General features: G+C 47.0%; 1 protein-coding gene across 1 annotated transcript in view; it reads left to right on the top strand.

Moving 5' to 3' along the window:
* Positions 1–13,333: 13,333 nt before the first annotated feature.
* PCCB (propionyl-CoA carboxylase subunit beta) overlaps positions 13,334–24,059 on the top strand; it is a 37,204-nt gene continuing 26,478 nt past the window's right edge. The window contains exons 1-4 of the mRNA XM_064165357.1: positions 13,334–13,492; positions 17,580–17,693; positions 19,948–20,016; positions 21,863–21,919. Of these exons, the coding sequence (XP_064021427.1) occupies positions 13,334–13,492; positions 17,580–17,693; positions 19,948–20,016; positions 21,863–21,919 (399 nt within the window). The remainder of the gene's footprint in view (positions 13,493–17,579; positions 17,694–19,947; positions 20,017–21,862; positions 21,920–24,059) is intronic.

The raw sequence follows: 24,059 nt of genomic DNA, 5'->3' as shown, positions 1-24,059 counted from the left end.
CGGCTCCGGGGTGAGAAGAAAGCGCGGCGCCGAGTCCGAGCCGGCCGAGGGGGCAGGTGGCCCCGGGGCGGGGGCAGGCCGGGTGTCACCTTGGTCCGGGGCCACCTGGAGCCGCGCGGCGGCGGCGGCAGCGCGGAGGCCGCGGCGGCCCGGCGACCCTGTCAGAGGGGCCGCGCTGGCTCCTCCTCCGCCTCCAGCGGGGCCTCGTTCCCGAGCAGCGGCCTCGGCCCGCCCGCAGCCACACAGCGCAGGGAGGCGGCGGCGCTACTCCAGGCTGCGGGCCATGCCGGGCCGCCCTCCCCCGGGCCCTGTTCCTCTCCGAGCGGACGCTTTCTCGGCCGCTACGGGCCGCGCCTTAGCGGCGGCCCGGCATGACGACGGCCACAGGGAGGAACCGCGAAGCCAGCTCAGGGCGGCGGCGGGCCGGGCCGCGCTGCCCGATCCGGCGGCGGGGGGGGGGGGAGGGAGGCGGATGCACCTGGGCCTCAGCGCGGCCGCATCACCGCGGCGCCGCCGCCGCGGCCTCCTCCGCGGGGCCGGTGGCTCCTGGCTGCGCGGCGACCGCCGCAGCGGGCGCCTCTTACGGGGCAGGATCCGCCGCCCAATCCGCGCCGCAATGTCAATAGCAACCGTTAGATCCAACCGTCACTGCGGAGCCATCGCCGCTGCCGTCTAGCGCCCGGAACTGCGCATGCGCGGCCGGGCCGCTGCCCCCTTCCCGCAGCGGGGCCCATCCCGCGGCGCGGGGGGGGTGTGAGGGGGAGCGCAGCGCCCTCTAGCGGTGCCCGGGCGCGCCGCCGCGGGGAGCGGAGCTGCTCTGCCGCCTTCGGCCTGGGCGCGGCGCCGGCCGGAGAACAACGGTCACCGAACCGTAGGATAGCACCACAGGATCGGCTGGGTGGCAAAAGCAGAACGCCGTTTCGTTCAAGATCATCGAATAATCCAACCGCTGCCTAGCTCGACCAAATGTGGTGCTGAACTGGCAGCTGCGCCGAGCTGAGGCGGCCGCTGTGGAACCTTGCGGTGGCCGGCAGGAGCCAAGGAAGTGACCGTGCCCCTGTGCTCAGCACTGGTGAGGCCACACCTCAAGCGCTGCGTTGTTTTGGGGCCCTCACTGCTAGAAAGACACTGAGGTGCTGGAGTGTGCCCAGAGAAAGGCAGAGAAGTTGTGGAAGGGTCTGGAGAACAGATCTTGTGAGGAGCGGCTCAGGGAGCTGGCATGACTCCCAGAACTCTGGAGAGAAGCAGTCTAAGGACAGACCTCAGCCTCTGCGATCCCTCAGGGGAGATTCGCGCCACGGGCGGCTTTGGTCTCTCCTCGGTAGTATCCAATGATAGGACGAGAGGAACTGGCCTCGTGTTGTGCCGCAGGGTGTTTAGGCTGGACATTAGAAGAAGCTCCTTCAATGAATGGTGTTTTCACTGTTCCAAAAGATGGGAATAGACCCCCCAGGTAGGTGGTTGTATTTCCATACCTGGAGGTGTTTACAAGAGGCAGAGATGTGCTGCTGAGGGGTATGGTTTAGCTCCAGACCTGGTTACATAATGGTTGGACTCAATGATTTTAAAGGTCTTTTCCAACCAAAACAATTCTATGAGTATAGACTCATAGACAGGCAATTGAGCATTGCCTGTAAAATGCTCAATCCCTTCTCCAGCCTACTGCCAGGAACTCCTTTTGTGCAGAACCAAGCCAACAAACTGAAAAGAAAAAAAACACACAACTTTCAACCAACTTTCATTTACTACCAAATACATATTTTCATGTGCTCTGTGTGGCATCCTCTGCCAAACTCCAAACAGAGCGTCCTGAGCACTCGGTCCCTCCCAGCTATATCTCACACTGCTCTGTTATGCAGGGAGCTTGACACCTGACACCCAAAGAGTTTTAGCAGCCTCGCCTAATTTTTGGGATATGCTTCTTTGGGGTATTGTGCACAAGCTGGATTCAGTTGCACGAGTAGTGTTTCAAGGCCAGGCTTCGACATCCCCATGCACAGCATTAACCTGTGCTACTCTTGCATTCTCCAAGAGAGATAAAATAGTGGGTGTGGATTCCATCTAAGTACAACAGCAGTCCTAGCAGGACAGATAATCTAAACTCTCTAGAACTGTAAGTAAATCTTATTCTCAAGAATTATGGTAATAATTGAATCATCAAATAGAAGACTGCAAGAGTAGCAAGACTGATTAGGGCACACCTTTTTGACCAGAGGAAGCCTACAGCAGATGTTTTATTTTCCCACTGTTATTGGGTGATCTCCTGACTTCAACTTTTCCTCCAGCTAGACCCTTGAGTTGAGTGTCCATATTTTTTTTAGTCAGGGATGGAAGGGACCACAAAGATCATCTAGTTCCAAACCCCCTGCCATGGGCAGGGACACATCTTACACCAATTTAGCATCTCGCCCCAAAATTTAGCATCTCACCCCAAAATTTAGCATCTCACCTCAATTTACGTCTTGCCTCCATTTTATATCTTACCCCAAAATTTAGCATCCCATCCCAACATTTAGCATCTTATCTCCATTTTATATCTCACTCCAATTTAGCATCCTACCCCAAAATTTAGCATCTTAGCTCCATTTGATATCTTACCCCACAATTTAGCATCCCACCCCAAAATTTAGCATCCTACCCCAAAATTTAGCATCCTATCTCCATTTGAAATCTTACCTCGATTTAGCACCTTACCCCAAAATTTAGCATCCTACTTCAATTTACATCTTATCTCCATTTTATATTTCACCCCAATTTAGCATCTCACCCCAAAATTTAGCATATTATCTGCATTTTATATCTTACCCCAAAGTGCAGTCTGAGAAGCAGATGACATTTTCCTACATCGGTTGATTGTTTCTTCTGGTCTATCAGCATCACTGTTCTGGAGAAGGAGTCCTGCTATCCAAACAGATTGGGTTAGGTCTTCAGCTGTTTGTGATTACTAAGACAAATAGAATGCTTACAACTAAATATTAGGGTCTTGAGTGCACCGACAGGCTTTGCAGCCTCTTCTCCCTGCCACTGAGGGGTTTGGCCTCCTGCCCGTGCATCAGCCCAGCTCTGATGTGGTGCAGCTGTGTGACCTTGGATCAGGCTGCTGAGAAATAGCCAAGCTGTGAGAAGTTTCTCTGGGCCCTCTCTGCTTTGCCTTAGGAACTGCATTTGAGCACAAGACCTTGCCCTTTCCTGAACTATCCTGCCTCTGGCCTGCTGACTTCCTGCTTTGGCCCTGGGCCTGCCTCATGGCTGGGGATAACTGGTGATTGCTGGGCTCTCCCTTGTTGCTATCCCTGGACCTTCTCATGTACTGCAGGATTGTGTTTCTTGTTAGTGACAATACTGCCCCGCCTGCCTTGCTGTCACATTCCTGGCTTACCTTTCCCTCTGCAGTAACCACTTTTACTGCTTCCTGATACTTGTGGCACAAGTGCTCTCACTGCTCATCTACCTCTCCAGACAGTGGTTATGTGCTTAATACTGAACTGGCCCTGAAATGCTCAAGAAACCATTTCATGTGCCAGTGAAAGTAACCTCCAGTATCCATCCAATGCCCTCTCCTCTACTGGGAATAGCAGAAATAAGTATTTAATGTGTAATTCCTCTCACATGTCCAACTGCTGTGGACTTCTATGCTGTGTCTTTCACTTCTCTGAATCCATCTGCTTGGGAGACCATTTTCAGACACCAGTGTAGGAAGCAAAGCCTCAGCTTCAAATTGGTGAAGAACAGTTAGCATTTCCAGGGATCTTGAAGGGTGAAGGGAAAGCATAAAGAGGACAGATGGGGAAATTTAGTTAGGAAACTTAATGCAAATGCTACTCAAAGGGGCAAAAAGCTTTTCATGTGCATCTCTTGTGCTTGAAAATTAGTTTAATGCTTCAAACCTGGTGCTGTCTCAGCATACCAAATTCCTTGGTGTTGGACAGCAAACAGGTGCTTTCTCTTCGCTCTGCACTGCTTGTAAGTTAACTCTGCAGTTGCAGACCTATTGCTGCCCTTCAGTAGATCTGTCTGTCTGACTGGCCCTCGGAGGATTGTGGTCATGGAGCTATTCAGTCACAGCCTATGATTCTAAGCTTGTACACTTATCTTTGGATTTGTATCCCATTTTTTCCTTCTTTTTTTTTTTTTTTTGTGTGTGTAAAATTAACCTGAGTAGAGGTAGAGCAGGGATGTTACTTCTTTTTTTCAGTTCCTATCACCATTCTGCCCATGGCTGAATTTAGAAAGAGCTAGGCATCTCATTTGGATTAGGGTAGAATATGACCTATAAACTCTGCCCAACTGAAGTATCTGCACTAATATTCTAAGTCCTTGGGTGATAGTTCTAAGTTTTTGATCCTTTACTACAGTGCTTGAACAGAATAATCACTTAGATCTCAATGGATACTTCTTTGTCAATGTATTATATAGAATATGAGGCGATGAAAGAGCTCCCTGTGTCAAGAGATCCTCCTGCTGTGCAAGTGGTACATCTTAAAAGTGTGCAACTGCTACAGTGCTGCATCTTTCACAAATCACAGAATGGTAGGGGTTGGAAGAGACTTCTGAAGATCATCTTTAAGGGAAAGTTATCAACTGAGCAATAAAAATACTGGTCACCACATACACTGCCTCTGAAAAGCTTAGACGTAAAGAAACTGGTGAGGCTTTGTTGTTATGGGTTTGCTTGGGCTTTTCCCTCAGGCAAATAAAAGTCTGGTTGGACTTGATGAGCTTAGAAGTCTTTTCCAACCTTAATTATTCTGTGAAAAGACAAATACCATTGGTAAACTCACTTTTAATTGCTTGCTTGTTTGACTTGAGTCGTGCAGTACCATTTGTATTACACCGCTGTTAAACACTGAAATATACAGTGCTGTTCAAACAGTTTCAGAAGGACTTTTTTAGGTCCAACAGTTCTTTGGGTTTTTTTTTCCTTGTTTGGAGTTTTGTTTTTAACTATCTGCTACTTTTCAGAAACACTCAGCAAATAAACAAGAATCTGTTTAAGTTTTGGATTCACAAGGACATGAGAATTAAAATTCCTCAACAATTTTCAAGTCCCTAGGATCTCACTATGAAAAAAAACCAATAAGTAACTCTTGCTGTGGGGTTTGCTTATTGATCTCTGCAAGCCAGTCACCCACTATTCACTTAGTTCATTTGGGTGATATGTTTAAAGGGAATGTTTTCCAAGCTGGATTTGCAGAACATGTTCTCCAGCATTTATTATTCAGCACAGCTTTCCCCTTCTCACAGTACTTCACCCATTTGAAACAGACTAGTGGGTGTAGCTGCAGTAGCTGCTCTCCAGCTGTGTGAGCATGCCTGGCCTAACAACTGTTCTGTTTGAATCAGCATCAAGTACAGTCATGCATTTTGCATATCATATTAGATCTTTGGTAATAAAGCTCCTCCTGTTGTTATTGAATTGTGTAGGTATAAGCAGAAGTCATGGGGTATACCTGTGCAACTCATGTTCAAATGAGATCAGTTCCTCCTTTTTTCCATAACTGGATCTGAGGGCTTTTACCAGATGCTAGACATATTCTGTGTTGGTCTACTTTATTTACAAAGGTGCTCTTTTCAGTTAATTTTTTTTCCCTTTGTAGTCATATTGACATGAACTGTGTGAACAGACTTTGTATTGTGGCTAATGTACAAAAATCTGTTTACCTTACCTTTCAAAAGTGTTACAGCACAGATTCCTCACCTGCTCACTGAAGCCTTCTGGTGTAGCCAAAGCAATTAAACTTCTTACAGGTTTTTTTTTTCCTTCCCCAACTATAGTGCCATAAATCTAAACTCAGCTGTTGCTTGTTTAGGCTCGAGGTTTGTGTTGTTTTGTGTGTGTGCCAGGAAAGTCTCAGGCCCTCTGTCAGTTTGGATGAAGTACCACTTTACTCCTGTTCTAGCTCTTGCATATGCTGGCCAGCTCAGGATGACAACACTTTCCAAATCACACAGCAAGAGCTCAACATTAATTTGGCCAGTTTATTAAAGGGGTCATGGTAGGGAGGTGGGGAGGGAATGTGAGCAGGTTCTGCATTTGCATAAGAGCTGACTGCTGGATTTTGTTTCCAGGCGCATCGTCCCCTTCCTCTTCGGTCACCTTCCCAGCTGCCCACTGATGTTGAGAAGTACTAGAAAAGCTTACACAGGGAGCCTTTCTCTCACAAAATTCATGGTTTCTAGCTTGGTGGATTGGTTTATTAGAATTATTTAAGCAAGAATATTCTGATTTCTCTCCTCTGGGTCCTAGCTGTAAGTGGAATAGAAAGACTAAAAGCACAATCCTAAGAGAAAAAACTCTGGCCTTACTTCTTTCCTTGATGGCCTTTTTCCCTATGCAGGCAAGGAAGTATTACTGTGAATTCCCAAAGGATTCTAAAATGTCCACTGTGCAGCTTTTCTTTAACCAGAGGATTTCCATCCTTCCAGAATGAAAAATCTTCTGCCTGATGAGAGATAGATTGCTAACCTCTTTGCTGCTTTTCCTTGCTTTGAAGCTGGGAAACTCCAACTCTCTTTTTCAATAAAGACTTTGGCATTATCACTCTGTAGTTAACACCACACTTTATCTTCACTCAGAAGTCTTCTGGCAGAGCTTCCTGAGAAACCAGCACAGACTGATTATTTCACTGTATCAGATAAAGAACATAAAGTTCTAGGTATTTTAAACAATATAATGCCATTATTTGCAATCTGGTTAAAATATGCAATTCACAGCATATCCTACTGAGACAATCACTTGTCTGACATGATCACAGCAGTCATTTCTGACTGTAGCATCTATACATTCAGTTTTGGCTTTCTATCTTGTTTGGGATCTGCTTATTTTTGTGAGTCTCCAGCTCATTGCTCGTTTGAGATGCAAATGAGTCCAGCACCTGGGCTTCCAGGAGTGCAGGAGTTTTATCAGAACAGGACTCTCTCTTCAGTTGGGACAGCACAAGGCAGGTTGAGATGACCTGGGATTAGCACTAAATATTCAAGCTGATTCTGTGCCAAACTGCTAATGCAGAAACACTATTTCAGCTCTGCAAATATTCCAGTTTAGTTTGGGTTTAGTGAGAATGCTGCTATAGATGCTTTTCTGGGAACAAGAGCCCACCTTTTACACACCTAACTTAACAAATCAGCTGCCACTGATGACCTTGGGTTGTTTCTTACAGGAATACAAACTGATGATGGGATTGGGTTTTATTGACTATTCCTGTTTTCCAAAAAATATACATGAATTACTGTTTGAACATGGAAAAAGTTAATAGTTGGAGATTATCATAGCTTGAAGTTCACTTGTAACCTAAAATCCTTTCTTGTCTTTCACTGAATTACATTGTGGGGGTGTCTTTAGAAACTGTCTGGAGAATTTTTGCTTTGTGTTGCATCTCTGTGACAATTCTAACTTCACAATTCTAACAGTATAGGACTTTATGAATGACTGTCAGAACTAAGCCCAGAACCCTGCTTCCAAAAGCAGACAATAACAAATATGTAGGAAACACTATTAATACTGTAAGCAGAAAGTACTCTTCCTAGCATAGTTTCCCAGCTTCCAGTAGTTTGCATCTCAGGAACTCCCCAAAGCAGCAACAACATCTTTATGTTTTGTAGTCTTAGGTAGATTTCTCCTGCGTTGATTTGTCCAGGTGCATTCCAAAGCCTTTTGGCACACAGGTTGTGTGTAAATAGTTCCTTATTTCAGCTGTGTGGTACATGAAGCAGTACCTCTTTGCTCGTAACAGCTCATTCTTCCTCCCATTCCAGCTGAAGCCAATAATGCTTGCATTGGAGTAGCTGGTGAATGACCAACCCCCAGCCACCCCTCACATGCCACTCCTGATTTTGCAGGTGTCCATCATTCTACTTCAGCTGTGCCTTTTCCAGGCTGAGGACACTCATTTGCTTCTTTGATAGAAGTTACTTAACACTCTTAATGACCCTGTTCTTTTCTCTGTCTTTCTGAGTGTGTGTGTATGTACATACACTAGAGAATATATAAAACCATATAGGGAAGATAGATCAGGATGCAGGCACTATTCAAGGTACAGATACAGCATAAGGTAATTCTGTGCTGCTATGTGTTTTTTTGTAATCATTGCTAATAGTCTGTTTGCTTTTTGGCTGCTGTTAAAAATGGAGTTTATATTTGTGCAGAGGCATTATCATAGAATCATGGAATCAGCCAGGTTGAAAGAGACCTCCGAGGTCATCTAGTCCAACCTAGCACCCAGCCCTAGCCAATCAACCAGACCATGGCACTAAGTGCCCCATCCAGGCTTTGCTTCACCACCTCCAGGGATGGCAACTCCACCACCTCCCTGGGCAGCCCATTCCAATGCCAATCACTCTCTCTGGCAACAACTTCCTCCTAACATCCAGCCTATACTTTCCCCCAGCACAACTTGAGACTGTGTCCCCTTGTTCTGTTGCTGGTTGCCTAGGAGAAGAGCCCAACCCCACCTGGCTACAGCCTCCCTTCAGGTAGTTGTAGACAGCAATGAGGTTCCCCCCCGAGCCTCCTTGCTCTCTCAGCCTCTCCTCACAGGGCTGTGCTCCAGGCCCCTCACCAGCTTAGTTGCCCTTCTCTGGACATGTTCCAGTGTCTCAACATCTCTCTTGAATTGAGGAGCCCAGAACTGGACACAGCACTCAAGGTGTGGCCTGACCAGTGCTGAGCATAGGGTCAGAATAACCTCCCTTGTCCTACTTGCCATAGTGTTCCTGTTACAGGCTTGGATGCCATTGGCTCTCCTGGCCACCGGGTCACACTGCTGGTTCATGTTCAGCCACTATCTACCAGTACCCCCAGGTCCCTTTCTGCCTTGGCTGCTCTCCAGCCACTTTGTCCCCAGAACTTAGGAACTTACTCCTTTTGGTAAGTGGCAGTTCAAGGGTCCAACATGTACACATTCTTAAGATTGTTTTTCACTAGTGCATCACTTAACATCTACTTGAATTTCTTCTCTTTTTGAGCTCTTGGAGGTCCTCCATTGATTCTTCAGTCAAGCATAACTGCAATTAGACAAGCTGCTTGGTCTTGGCAGGAAATTGCAATGAAGTCTCTTTTTCAGATCTTTCACAGGTGTGATGTGTGGACTAGGTCCTAATTTGAGGAACATTAAAAGGTTCCAGGTCAAGAGTCTTATGGGACTTGCTAGTAAAATTGTTTCACTGTGAACATTTCTTCTTTAATCTTTATTTTCTAAAGAACTGTTCATTCATGACAGGACCTGCCTTTAATGACAACTTAGTGTTAAGAACTTCTAATAAGGGCCATTCTTAAAGGCCTGTGTAAACCCTTATCACGACATGAGCCAAATCTCCCTTGTGTGTGTTTGATTCCATTAAATAAAGCCACTAGATGAAGTTCTGTGCAAAACCTGTGTTGTCTCCTCCCCAGAATCTCATGTGTATTTACATGTTTGCTAGTACTGGGGTGTGGGCATTTTGTGAGTTTTGGGTGGGGCTCTTTGTCATTTTGCTTTAAGTCATACTGAATTTACAGGTTTATAGTTTTCTTAAATACCTTAATGCCTGCCTTTAAAACTGCCATTGCAATAGCTACCTGTCACAGTAGTGTTCAGCAAAGAGACTTAGAATCACAGAATCATACAAGCAGTCAGGGTTGCGAGGGACCACAAGGAGCATCTAGTTCCAACCCCCCTGCCATGCCCAGGGACACCCTACTCTACAGCAGGCTGCACACAGCCTCAGCCATCCTGGCCTCAAACACCTCCAGCCATGGGGCCTCAACCACCTCCCTGGGCAACCCATTCCAGGCTCTCACCACTCTCATGCTCAACAACTTCCTCCTCGCATCCATTCTGAACCTACCTATCTCCAGCTGTGCTCCATTTCCCCCAGTCCTGTCACTCCCTGAGAGCCTGAAAAGTCCTTCCCCAGCTTTTTTGTAGGCCACTTCAGATACTGAAAGGCCACAAGAAGATCACCTGGGAGCTTCCTCTTCTGCAGGCTGAACAGCCCCAACTCTTCCAGTCTGTGCTCATAGCAGAGCTGCTCCAGCCCTCTGATCAACCCAGTGGCCCTTCTCTGGATACGCTCCAGCACATCCACATCCTTCTTGTAATGGGGGCTCCAGAACTGGATACAGTACTGCAGGTGGGGTCTCACCAGAGAGAGAGACTTGTTACTTAAGCTAGCTCATCTCTCAGCTGTAACACTGAAAGGAAAACAATTTGGTCCTGGAGACTTGTTGGTATTAGTGTTAACAATTTGTTCTATAACTTAACCCTGTACTCTTCAGAGTGAGACAGAACCTCCAATGGGAGACATCACCCAATAAAGCCCTTCTTTTTTTTTTTCCTTTGGCACAGAAATCTTCTCAAGTTCCTCTGTACCGAATTCAGCTGTGAAACAAAACAGTTGGGTTTTATTTTTTTCTGTAATGGTTGTATAGTCTTTGAGTAATCTCTTTAATCTGGATTTGTCTCACTGCCAGAATCTCTGGCATGCTTCCTTTTCCTCACATACTTCAAAGAGATTTTACTAGTTTTCATACTTCTAGCAAGTTGTTCCTAAAGGTATTTTCCATCCCCTTCGCTCTCTTTCTCACATGTAACCTGCAAGTTAACAATCCTGTTCTCCCCTGTGCTCCTCTATGGGGCAGATCTGCAGCGATCTCAAGAATGCCTTTTTTGCTTCTAGCAACTCCCATGACAACTTTCTCTTCCAGGATGGAGTCTTTTGGAACCAGAATGCAGATTTCTAACCTTTTTTGCATGTGAAGTGGTCATGTTAGTTTCTAAAGCTGCAGGATTGCTGTTCACCTTTGTTTTGAACGTAGACTGTGTTGTAGCCAGCCTGAATGATACCACCTACAGCATGCAAGTATTTTCCACTCAGGCACAGCAGAGGCTTTTACTTCAAACATCTCCTGTGTTTCCTACTTGGGCTGTTTCACGATGAGGGAGAACTTATTGCCTTTTGACTGAGCCTGAGTGAGCATCAAGTGCCTGTTTAGTTGCTGTAGAGGGGCAGCTATCTGGCAGATAGGCAGGAATGCAGCTAACATCTTGCAGTTCTCTGGAGGCTGAAACAGTCTCATGCTAGCTAGGGTGTGGGCTGAGGTACTCAATGCCTTCTTTGTCTAGATCTTCATGGACAAAATCTTCCTGGACCTTCATGCCTACAGGCAGGATTCAAGGAGAGGTGCTACTACTAGTGGCAGAAGCTGATTGAGTCAGCAGTTACTGAGAAAGTCTGACACATAGTCTGTAGGACCAGACAGGATAACCCACGTGGGCTGAGAGAGCTGCCAGCTGTCATAGTAAGGCTCCTATCATCTTTGAAAGGTCATGGAGATCAGGGGTCATCCCTGATGGCTGGGGAAAGGCTGGGGTTACAGCCTTCCACAAAAAGAGCATCAAGGATGATCTGATGGATTGTAAGGCTGTTAGCTTCAGTTTGGTTTCTGAGGAACAAGTCTCCTTGGATGTTGTTTTTGGACATACTAAAGAGAATCCAATAGGAAATAGCCATCATAGGTTAACCAAGGGTAAATCATGTGTGACCAACCTCAGTGCCTTCTAGTGATGCAATGATGAGATAAGAGCAGTGGTTGTTATCTACCTTGATGAGGGCAAGGTCTTTGAAAGGATCTCTTACTATACTGTTATACCCAGCTTGGAACATCACGGTGAGGAAGGACAGCATGATGATTAGGGACTGGAGCACTTGCCCCAGGAGGAGAGTCTGAAGGACTGGTCTTTGCCTTTGTTAGCCTGGAGAAGATTTTGGGGACACCCCTAATTAGTTGCTTTGCAGTACTTAGAGCCTGTCTTTGCCACCTCACTGACCTCTCTTTATTGAAGTACACAGTCAGAGGACAAGAGACATGCATCCTAAACTGAATCAGAGCAGACTGCTACTTAACAGAAGGGATGGGAGGGGAATTAGTTTCCCCATAAGGCCAACCAAGCACTGAAAGAGGCACTGGGAAAGGTGTGCCAGTCTATGTTACAGAATGGCAGTTGGAAGGAACCTCTGAAGATCATCCAGTCCAAATGACTTGCTAGAGCAGGATCGCCCAGGGTCAATCACACGGGAACGCATCCGGGTGGGGTCTGCATGCCTGCAGAAACAAAGACTCCTGTTATTGCAGACTTTAAACATCCAAATAAAGCCCTAAAAAACGTACAAAGGCAATGCTGTCTCTGCTCTAAGGAGGCTGGACTGGAGCCTCGGGAGCCCTTCTGAAATTAATTACGATAGGACAGCTTGTATACACTATGTAAACCAAGAATTTCCACCCTTGGAGATCCTTCTTTAGCCTTACCCTTGTGTTCTCTCTGTGCTTAGAATCACAGAATCATAGAATCAACCAGGTTGGAAGAGACCTCCAAGATCATCCAGTCCAACCTAGCACCCAGCCCTAACCAATCAACCAGACCATGGCACTAAGTGCCTCAGCCAGTCTTTTCTTGAAGACCCCCAGGGACGGTGCCTCCACCACCTCCCTGGGCAGCCCATTCCAATGGGAAATCACTCTATTCCCCGAGCGCTGTTCCGGTCCTTTTCAGCTGACCGCTGGCTTCTTGGTGGCCAGCCGCTGCGGTGGGCTGCAGGGGCGACACGATCTGGTGTACAGATGGCTGTGTTTGCCGACCAGACAACAGCCTGGGCACCGATGGCATCACACCTCTGGACCGCGGACGCCCTGCGGCTCGCTCGGGCTGCGCAGTGTGCGTTCTCCAAGCACCCTAATCTGCTGCCTTTTGATAGGGTCTTTTGTTTTCTTCATCCTTAGGAGTGTGCCGTGACAAGAGCCGTGCTGCCTGTGAATAGGAGGAGTCAGAGGACCAGTGCCTGTACATCACAGCGAGCGCTTTCTTAACAAACCCTTCCTAGCACTCAGCAGCGAGGGCAGCTAATCTGGAGAGTTAAACGCTTTTGCTTGCCGCCTGCACTTCTGCAATGCTTCCAAAGTCCCCGTGGGCTTTACCCAAGCAAAACCAGGATCTCCACAAAGAGGGAACGGGGACGAGCCGGTGCCCGGTCACGGCGGCCAGTCGCAAAGCCTCCCTGAGCAGAGACAAAGGCCGGGGAACCCCCGGGCTCCCGTCCGGCTGCAGCCTGCCCGTGTGCAGCGCACGCCGGAGGAGGCAGCACCCAGGCGGCTGCGGCTGCTCCCCTTTCGCGGCTCTCCCAGCCGGCGGGCGGCATCTTCACTGTGTCCGAGGCCCCCGCCGGAGGCCTGTGTCCGCGTAAGCCCTGCGCGGTCCCCCCGCCGCCGAGCGCGGCCAGCAGTCCCCGCTGCCTGGCTGCGGGCCAAGGCCTTCCCGGGGCTGCGCGCAGGCGCCGCGGCCGCCGGCTGGCTCACGACATGGCGGCGCTGCGCCTGCTGCGGCGGGCGGTGGGGCCGCCGCTGTGCCGGGCCGCCTCGGGGGGCCGCCCGCCCTCCGTGCCCGAGCGCATCGAGGAGAAGCGCCGAGCCGCGCTGCTCGGCGGCGGCCAGGCCCGCATCGACGCCCAGCACAAGCGGGTGAGCCGCGGGAAGAAAGGCTCCCCTCTTCCCCGCTGCCCCACGGCGGGGTCCGGCCTGCCGCCAGGCTCCGCAAGGGAGCGAGCTCTTGGCGGCAGGCGCGGTGGGGAGGCGAGGGGCGGCCACAGCGGCCCCCGGGCTGTGGGGAGCCGGGAGTGGTGCCACGGAGCCACAGGCGGCGGTCCGGGAGTGCTGGAAACCGGGGCCCGAGCGGCCCCGCACTGCGCTTGTGGAGGCCCTTTGCGGGGCAGCCCTGCCGAGGCTGCCTTAGTGTCGTTAGCCAGGCGGAAAAAAGAGTAACGAGTGGACTAAGCTGTGTCGCCAGGGGCGGCTGTAATGCGTGTGTGCAGCGGGCAGCGTGGGCACAACTCGCAGCTTCTGCCTGTCGTGTGACGATAAGGTCGAGGTTGCTTAGCACTTCTGTGGGCCTGGAGGCGTCCAGTGCAGTTCTGTTTGTTATGCTGCTCTTGCAGTTCTGCTCTGATCTTCCAAGAGATGAGAGCAAAGAGGAGTGGAAATAAGGCAGGGGAAAAGATGGGAAGGATGACAGCAGGTGGATGTTTAGTCCTGTGTTCAGAATTTAGGTTAGAAGGCAAATGATGTTCTGTGGTGCATTGAAGAGAATATGTCCAGCAGATTGAGGGGAGATCTCCCCTTGTGACCCTGGTGAGGTCACATCTGGAGTATTGTGTCCCATTCTGGGCTCCCCAGTTCAAGAGGGACAGGGAACTCCTGGAGACACTCCAATGGAGGCCCACAAGGATGCTGAGGGAACTGGAGCATCTCTCTGACAGGGAGAGGCTGAGAGTCCTGGGGCTGTTTAGCCAGGAGAAGTGCAGATTGAGAGGGGATCTGCCCTGTGCTGATCGGTAGCTAAAGGGTGGAGGTCAGGAGGATGGAGCCAGTTTTTATTCTATGGTAGGCAGGAATAGGACAAGGGGCAGTGGTCACAAACTAGAAGACAGGAGGTTTCACTTAAGCAGATGGAAAAACTTCTCTTTGAGGATGCTGGGGCACTGCAACAGACTGCCCAGAGAGGTTGTAGAACCTCCTCTGGAGACTCGGAATGTGCCTGGACATTGAGTTCCTGTGCACTGTGCTGTAAGTGAAGCTGCTTTAGCAGTGGGCTGCACTAGATGATCACTGGAAGTCTCTTCCAACCCCCACTGTTGAGTGATTCTGTAATGCTGAGGGGTGTGCCAATGTAGTTTCTGGTTTTTGCTGGGATGTCTTTTCCCGTTAGAGCAAGGACTTAGTGGTACCAACCATGACTTGTGGTCATCAAGGAGATAGCGATAGTCATTCAAGCTGGGTCAGGAACTGGCTGGATGGCAGAGCCCAGAGAGTGGTGGTGAATGGTGCCACATCCAGTTGGCAGCTGGCACCAGTGGTGTTCCTCAAGGATCAGTGCTGGGCCCAGTCCTGTTCGGTATCTTTATTGATGGTCTGGACGAGGGGATTGAGTCCAGCATCAGTAAGTTTGCAGATGACACCAAGCTAGGAGGATAGGAGAGCCCTGCAGAGGGACCTGGCCAGGCTGGATGGGTGGGCAGAGGCCATCAGGATGAGATTGAACAAGGCGAAGTGCAGGGTTCTACACTCTGGCCACAACAACCCCAAGCAGCACTACAGGCTGGGGACAGAGTGGCTGGGAGCAGCCAGGAGGAAAGGGAGCTGGGGGTACTGATAGATAGTAGCTGAAGATGAGCCAGCAGTGTGCCCAGGTGGCCAAGAGAGCCAATGGCATCCTGGGCTGGCTCAGGAGCAGGGTGGCCAGCAGGACAAGGGAGGTTATTCTGCCCCTGTACTCAGCACTGGTCAGGCCACACCTTGAGTGCTGTGTCCAGTTCTGGGCTCCTCAATTCAGGAGAGATGTTGAGGTACTGGAACATGTCCAGAGAAGGGCAGCAAGGCTGGGGAGGGGCCTGGAACACAAACCCTATGAGGAGAGGCTGAGGGAGCTGGGGGTGTGCAGCCTGGAGAAGAGGAGGCTCAGGGCAGAGCTCATTGCTGTCTACAACTACCTGAAGGGAGACTGTAGCCAGGTGGGGTTGGCCTCTTCTGCCAGGCAACCAGCAACAGAACAAGGGGACACAGTCTCAAGTTGTGCCGGGGGAAGTCTAGGCTGGATGTTAGGAGGAAGTTGTTGGCAGGGAGAGTGATTGGCATTGGAATGGGCTGCCCAGGGAGGTGGTGGAGTCACTGTCCCTGGAGGTGTTCAAGAAAAGCCTGGATGAGGCACTTAGTGCCATGGTCTGGTTGACTGGCTAGGGCTGTGTGCTAGGTTGGGCTGGATGATCTTGGAGGTCTCTTCCAACCTGGTTGATTCTATGTTTCTATGATTATGTGAATGATCAGTTAGCCTGTCAGTGCTTTCCCTCCTGTAGTTATATAACATCTGAAAAGAGTTAGAGACTCACTGAGTTCCATTTCAGACACTGACATATGAATACACAAGTATGTTTGCATGTGTAGGGTCTCAAACATCCTGTGACATGCTTTTTTACACATTGGATCTATGACTTATGTTAGTCTTTCCTGCTTTTGTTGATTTTCTTTAACTTCTTGACTTCTAGTCAGAAGTTTCATAGAGACACCAAGCTGTCACGTTGTGGTAGGCTCCCCTACAGACAGCCCAGGTGCTCTGAGCTTTGTCAACTGATGCTTATCTGATTGGAAGTAACAAATTGGTGTGGAAGGTTAAGATAAAAAGAACTTTGGATTTATTACTGCATGGCATCATTAATACTGAACGAGGGACATGTATAGCTGGTCAGTTGATTACATTCTTAGCCCTTGTTTCACTTTTCACAGTATCACAGTATCATCAGGGTTGGAAAAGACCTCACAGATCATCAAGTCCAACCCTTTACCACAGAGCTCAAGGCTAGACCATGGCACCAAGTGCCACGTCCAATCCTGCCTTGAACAGCTCCAGGGACGGCGACTCCACCACCTCCCCGGGCAGCCCATTCCAGTGTCCAATGACTCTCTCAGTGAAGAACTTTCTCCTCACCTCCAGCCTAAATTTCCCCTGGCATAGCTTGAGGCTGTGTCCTCTCGTTCTGGTGCTGGCCACCTGAGAGAAGAGAGCAACCTCCTCCTCGCCACAACCACCCCTCAGGTAGTTGTAGACAGCAATAAGGTCTGCCCTGAGCCTCCTCTTCTCCAGGCTAACCAATCCCAGCTCCCTCAGCCTCTCCTCGTAGGGCTGTGCTCAAGGCCTCTCCCCAGCCTCGTCGCCCTTCTCTGGACACGCTCAAGCATCTCAATGTCCCTCCTAAACTGGGGGGCCCAGAACTGAACACAGTACTCAAGGTGTGGTCTAACCAGTGCAGAGTACAGGGGCAGAATGACCTCCCTGCTCCTGCTGGCCACACCATTCCTGATGCAGGCCAGGATGCCACTGGCTCTCTTGGCCACCTGGGCACACTGCTGGCTCATGTTCAGGTGGGTATCAATCAGCTCCCCCAGATCCCTCTCTGTCTGGCTGCTCTCCAGCCACTCCAACCCCAGCCTGTATCTCTGCATGGGGTTGTTGTAGCCAAAGTGCAGCACCCTGCACTTGGAGCTATTGCCTATGTCAGCATCCAAGAGAAAACAAAAAGATTTTGTCAGAACATTCCTTGAGGCTGTTTGATTTCATTTCTCCCCTCATTTGCTGCAAATACTGAGCATGCTGAACTGAGCCTTGAACTGTTGGTAAGGACTGGTTTAGCTGTGGAAGGGTTCCATGGTTAAGAATAGAACAAAGGCCTTGATAGTGACATTTGAATGTGTAGGCAAAAATAGCCATGATGCTGTTCTATCTTGCTGAAAGGACTCTGAGAATGTTTCCTTCATCTTGTGGCAGTGCTGCTCCAAGAATCAGCTGCTGTTTCAAAGTCTGGCTTTCATTATGTTTATTTTTGAGGGGGATAGTATCTATATAAACTGTTTCCAGCTTTGGGGGGAATGCAGTTGCTTAATGGGCCAGCTGTAGCCGATCAAGTGAGGCTGTGTTTAATTAAACTGTTTCCACTGGTGGTCAGCAAACAGAGCCAGAACCACCTGATGGCTACGTTAATTGTTGCTTGCTTCATTGCAGGGAAAGCTGACAGCAAGGGAACGAATTCTTCTGCTGTTGGACCCTGGCAGTTTTGATGAATATGACATGTTTGTGGAACACAGATGTTCTGACTTTGGGATGGACTCTAGTAAGGTAGTTTTATTGAATGAAACTTTTTTTCTTTGTCCTGTGCTGTTTAGCCAGCCAGCTCATTGAATAGAGGCTCTTACCTTCACGTGTAATGTCTTTTGTTTGTTTCCTTTTGTTTAGTTTTGCATGTTTCCTTTTATTGCTCTCCATTTCCATTTAACAGCTTACAGGATTTACTTTTCCATTGTCTAAACTTGATACCTTTTTTATCTGTTCGATTACCTCCACAGGTGTTGTCTTAGATTTGTAGTTTGAATTACAGAGGAGACTGCAGAGCTTGGTAGTTAAAACTTTGTCAGTAAAATCATAGATGAGGAACAGGTATGGGTATTTGTGGGGGTAATTCTGATTCCCCACAGGAAGAGTTACAATATGAAATATCTCTGATCCATATGTATGCCTGCCAAACTATAGAGTCATAAAATCCTATAGGGTCTTTATAGCTGATAAGCTTGGAAATTGAAGCATTCATACTGGTCTGTTAGCAAGTTGCAATCTATTTGCTTGCACAGTTTTTGGATATGTACCCTAAACCAACATGCTACATGAGGTTCCTCAAGTCAAAGGAAAATCTATGGCTTCCCAGAAGTTTCCACCTTAACATTGAGGTTTGAAACATTGCTACATGGGAAAAAAAAAAGTATTTTGTTGCAATTTAATAGGGAAAGGACCAATAAAGATGCTGGGACATGCAGGTGGCTGGTGCTGATGTGCCTGTTCATTGTGAATCACCATTAGCAGAAGACTGTTTCCTGTGGAGCATTCTGGTTTGGGGTGTGATGAGAAGCTGATCTGTTGTCTGTTACAGCTTTGTGCTGTGCACAGCTACAGCTTCTCTTTATGCAGTGGTTAAACCAGTTGTCTTCAGTCCTTCAGGTTGCAGGACTGCATCCTGTGGATTGGGGGCATCAGCAGGCTTCCACCATGAGCAGCTGGGGATTGGGAAGCAGCAAAGGTGATGAATTAATTTTCACTTTAGTAGCTAGCAGACCAATGAGACTTGGTACTGGGTCTAGCCTCTCAGTATGTGTGGAAGCAAACATCTTCTCTAAGTAATCTTTTACTATGTTTCCTAACAAACTGAAATAACTGCTGTGGTGCCTCTCATATTGCTCCTTGATGCTGCATCCCACAGTGCTGCTGGCAAGTTGGTTTTTCAGATGATGGGAGGAGCAACAAGGTCCTGAGAGTGAGAAGAGGGTTAATTTTTTCCTTGCCCTTCAGAATTCACCTTTCAATGAGCTGCAGATTGTGTTTACAGAGCATGGTTTCGCAACAGATGACCTTACTGTGTCCAGTGAGCTGGAATATTAGTTTAGCATGGATTTCTCTGATTTCCTGGAACTTTCTGAATGTAGGGTAAGACTTGTACTCATGTTGAGGCCACTCTGTGGGCTGCTTGGAGTTTAAAGACTCCTGCATAAGACAGCAGCTGGAATTACAGATGTGTTTCCTGCTGCTCTGTGTGCCAGGAACCAGGAGTTGGTAGCACTGTTGTCTGTGCAGTCTGAGAATAGCCTCTGGACGGGTTTGACCTTCCTGAGAACAGATCACCTTGAGCATAAATGGGCCCTGCACAATATTCTCTTAATGCCAGACAGAAAAAGCATTTAAACACTTGGAATTCCTTTATGACAGCCCAGTAAAGTTCCTCTTCTACTGCTGTCTTGGAAGATTTATATATCTTTCCTTTATTAAAAAGTGAGACAACACAAATAAGCAGATTTAAAGATTTGTGGACTCTATTTCCTCTCCCAACTTATTTCTTTGTCCCTTACTTAGAAGGTGAAAAAGAAACAGGTCAATTTGAAGTGTTTGGGGTGAGTGTAATTAAATGTTTTGACCTTTTCAGGTTTGTATTTTTTCCCCCTACATCAATACCTCAAGAAAGATTTGTGTGTGTTGTGTCCATTCTTTTGAAAACATCAGATGATCCTAACAGAAGCTGCATCTTACCTCTAAGGGCATGAATTGCCTTAACTTCAGATGGGCTGCACATTTGAAGAGCAAGTGCAAAGTGCACTGATCTTTACACTAATGCACAACTACTGTATAATGTTGCCTCTAGGTTTCCTTTCCAGAGCTTGGAGAAGTCTTCACAGAGCCCCTACTGCAAATGTGAAAGGTCAATCCTCTCACAGAATCAGTCTTTGCTTTAATTTAGTGCTCAGTATAAGTTTGTGGGTTTTTAGTGGACATAATTGCTGCTTTGAATTTTTAATGAGTATTTTTAATGAATTTACTTGTTTTAATGCAGTATCCTGGAGACAGTGTGGTGACTGGTCGTGGACAGATTAATGGGAGACTGGCTTATGTTTTCAGTCAGGTATGGGTTTGCCTGTTCTTTCTCAAATGGCCTTTGAAATGAGTCCCCAGTAATTCAGTGTGACCATGTAGTCATGTACCTGTTTACCTTCCACCAGTAAGCACAAGGCAGACATCCCTTGGGAGGAAGCAAGGGACCTTCAGACAAGAAGCAAAGAATTATTTCTTCAAAGTGTCAGTTAGTAGATACAGTTGTGCAAGAGTGAGGTGAAAAAGAGTGAAGAACCAGTGGGAATATTTTGATAAAACAAATTCTTATTACTTCATTGTAGTGTCATTGGATATTGATATGCTGAGAGGAAAGAGGAGGGGGGCCCAAAACTATGTTTTCATAACCAAGAGGTGAATTAATGGAGAACTCGCTGAGCACTACATGTTAAAAGCAGCTGCAAGCTTTGACTCTGTCCTTGCAGTTGAAGATGTGTGGATGAACCCCTACAAGTGTCTGGTGACCTGCAAGTGTCACTGGAGGGCTTTGTGAACTCTCAGAACCATCTTCTGGCTTTCAAGCTGCAGAATGTGGATTGTTTGCTGGAGGTGTCAACTGGAATTCCCATAAGTGGAATTCATGACAGAGGGCACTTGAGCAACCTTGAATTGTTTCTCAAGTTTGAACTCTCTGATTAGTTAAAGGGATTGTGATAGATAGCATATAAATATATAGCTAAAATATACCTTTTATGTTAAAACATACTTTTAAATATCAAAATGAAAGTATTGTAAAGGAAACACCATAGATGGAGATTTATCTTTGCTAGTCTTCATGCTGTGAAAGAAAAGCTCTCTTTCACATCATCAATAACTGATTCTCTGTTCTGGGCCACAAAGTAGCCTTTGTTTACTTTGCTGTCATAGCCCAAATGATTGTTACTGTATGACCTTGCATCGAGTCATGCACCCTGCTTTTCTCGTCTTGGATTCATAGTTCTTCCAAGGAAGAGACACAGCTATTGTGAGTATGAATGCAAGATAGGTACCAAGCACAGTCCTTAATTTTAGAAGAGTGCAAGTAGAGGACAGTTTTCATATTAAAGCTATTTAAATGTGCCCCTTCATGGTACACCTCTTTTTTTTTAATGTTTGTGCTTAAAGACCTTTGTTCTCTCTGAACTGAGCTGCTACCTGAGGTAATCCTTCGTCTTTGGTTCAACTCCTAGTCATAGTCTGTTAACAGTTTTCAGGGCATCTTTGAAGGCAATGCTCATTGGGAATGCATCAGAGAAACTCACCAGAAATTGGCTCTGGACTCTATTGTTGCCAGTAGGTGTCAATATATTCTGGATCAATCCCAGGATCTAGCACTGCTTGTTAAAACCTCTTCCTGCTTAGGCCTGGGTATGCCACCAATAGTCACTTTTAGCTGACCTAGTCCCCTCAGCACCTATAAAACCATCATCAACTCTTGGAGCATAATTCAGAAGTGTAGAATGGTGACATATTTTCACTTTATTTCTCCCTGGTTGCAGCTGTGTCTTACTGCAGTCCCTTGCACTGGGACTCTTCTCCCAGGTAAAATTTCTCCAGACTATTTCAGTATTGATGGTGAAAGAGGGGCAGATGTTTGTAGAAAGAATGTTTCTGTAGAGAGGAGGGAAAAAAGGCAAATGAGATACAGCAAGTTTGTGATTTGGAATCCACTGGGAAATGCAGTAAAAGGTCTTGTTCCTCATAAAGGAGGCTTGGACTAAAGAGGATGGCTCTGCAGGATGCACAGAGGGAGGCAGGTTGTTCTGGAGCAGCGTACCAAAGCATAAACATTGTGAGATTATTCTGTTTACTGGCAACATGTAACAGCTTTTTACTGAAAATGTTATTTCCCTGATTTGAATTTTTTTTTCCCTCTCTAGGATTTTACTGTATTTGGAGGCAGTTTATCTGGAGCTCACGCCCAGAAGATCTGCAAGGTAATGTCTCATAGAGAGCAGAACAACCCAAAAACTTCTCAGTGTTGTTTTTCAATCTGTTGTGTTAATGACTTAGGAGAAGATGATTTGGGACTGACTTAGTGGACTCTGATGTGGGTTGTGGCAACCTGGAAATGCCAAACTTTTCCATGTTCAGTTGCTTTTTCTGATGGGATACAAATACAGGAGAGGCTTACAAAGTGAAAATGTAAAATAATTAACTATTGTTTGCTGAAGAAATGTGAAATGATTTGGAGAAAGAGTGTTCCATAAACAGTGCTGTGTACAGTGTTTGTAAAAAGCAAATGTAACAAGAAACAATGTGAAGTTAAAACAGTTTTGCAACTTGGAGGTCACCTTGATGCTCAGAACTGGTGTTATCAGGCCCTTCTGGCTATTCTCCTTTGCCTGGTTGTGTGCACTGGAAACATTGTTGTGTGAATCCCAGGGGTGCAAAGGACAAGAACATTTTCATGTGTGAGTGTTCAGTGGTGTGGGCTGGTGAGAACTAACTGAATTTTTCTTGCCATGGCATCAAAAGCAAGGCTTTTGGTCTGCAAGCTCTCTTCTCCTGATGGGTTTGACTGCTTTTTCACATTGACTCCTTGTCAGTGAGAAGTTGTAAAACTACACAACGCAAAGGCTTTGCCTGGAAAAGAACTACTTGGGTTTAATGAGTCTTGATATTGAAGCTTCAGAGTGTCTGTGTGGTGGGGAGGGATGTAAAGGTTTATATTGGAATGTTGGAATGCTTTCTACTGTTTTCTTGATCTCTTATTTCTAAAGAAGCAGTGAGAGTGGTGTTAGCAAAACTAGAAAGAAACATGAGTCCTTCCCAGTTGGTATTGTTCCTGGTTGGCTTCAGTGTCAGTGGTGGACTCTAATGTTCAAAGGCTCTGGAGTCTCACTTATCTTACTTGTCTTAATGGGCTGAATTCTTGGAATAATCTGCTCTGAGGTGATGTTGGCTTCTGCAAACCTTATTGGTTGCTTAAGGGATGTGAAATGCCCTGGAACATGGAAGTGAAGTTGCTCTCCCTTAGCTATGCTTGCTTAGAGATCTCCTGCTTTGAAATGTTCCCTGAAAATTCTGGTATGGCCAGAAAATGTCTGATCTCAAATACATGAACATATTTGCAGCAGTCTGAACTTGCACATTGAGTCTTTCAGGAAGAACTTCAGTGTCTGGAAGAGCCTCAAAATTATTCCATATATAAAGTCCTGTAGAACAGCAAACTGAGAGTGGAGCTGTTGCACTAACCTGTCCTGACAGAGTGACATGCCCTCTAGGAAGAAGCAACAAAGGTCAGCTCCACTCAATAAGGTGTTTGATAATGCCTTGTGTGGCATTCACATAAGCAAACAGGACCACTCCTGGCTCACACAGCCTCTGGTTCCACACAGATGCCTTTTAAATGAGGGATTGTATTTAAACAGTGAAGTTCTGTGTGACACAGCAAGATTTCAGTTTCTGAATAGACATCCAGGAACAAAGCATGGAGAACTCCTGTTTTTACATGGAATTGTTGAAGGTACAAACAAAGCCACTTCAGAATGCTACAGAATTGGCATAATCACTTCATGTTTGGGCTGGAATTCTGGTAATGCTGGGATACTCTTGATTGGAATAGGACTGGGCATGCTTTACTGCATTTCTAGTCAACACAAACTCTTCAGGGTGGTGCTGCCAGCACAGACAGGACTGAAAGATTGTCTGAACTAGGATGTAATTCTGTAACAATGATTGAAAGGGCTCATACCTGGCAGGGAAAATTAACTTCAAAATTCAGCATGGGGATTGACTATGTGTAGGTTTAGAGATATTATTTAGCAGCTAGAGCAGATCTTAATGTATCAGTGCTGTAGTCTTATGAGAATGGAAAATATTTTACTGTGATCTAGTAATCAGGAATATTTTATGTAAGGAATGTAAGGAATTCAGTCCTCCCACTTAAGCCTCTGCTGTAGTATGGTATTTGATCTTAGGGCAAGTAACAAAAATGGTCAGAGGGCTAGAAAATTAGATGTGGAAAGAGCAGTGTGACTGAAGTGATGGTGCTTGGTCTAGAAAAGCAAAGGAAAATACAAAGACTGGCAGGAGATTTGGGGAACTTGTTGAGAACCTCAGCCTTTTCAACTT

This window comes from Pogoniulus pusillus, chromosome 26 (assembly GCF_015220805.1).
Source record: "Pogoniulus pusillus isolate bPogPus1 chromosome 26, bPogPus1.pri, whole genome shotgun sequence".
Classification (NCBI taxonomy): Eukaryota; Metazoa; Chordata; class Aves; order Piciformes; family Lybiidae; genus Pogoniulus; species Pogoniulus pusillus.
Note: the sequence above shows the minus strand (reverse complement) of the source record. Positions and strands in the feature narration are given on the sequence as shown.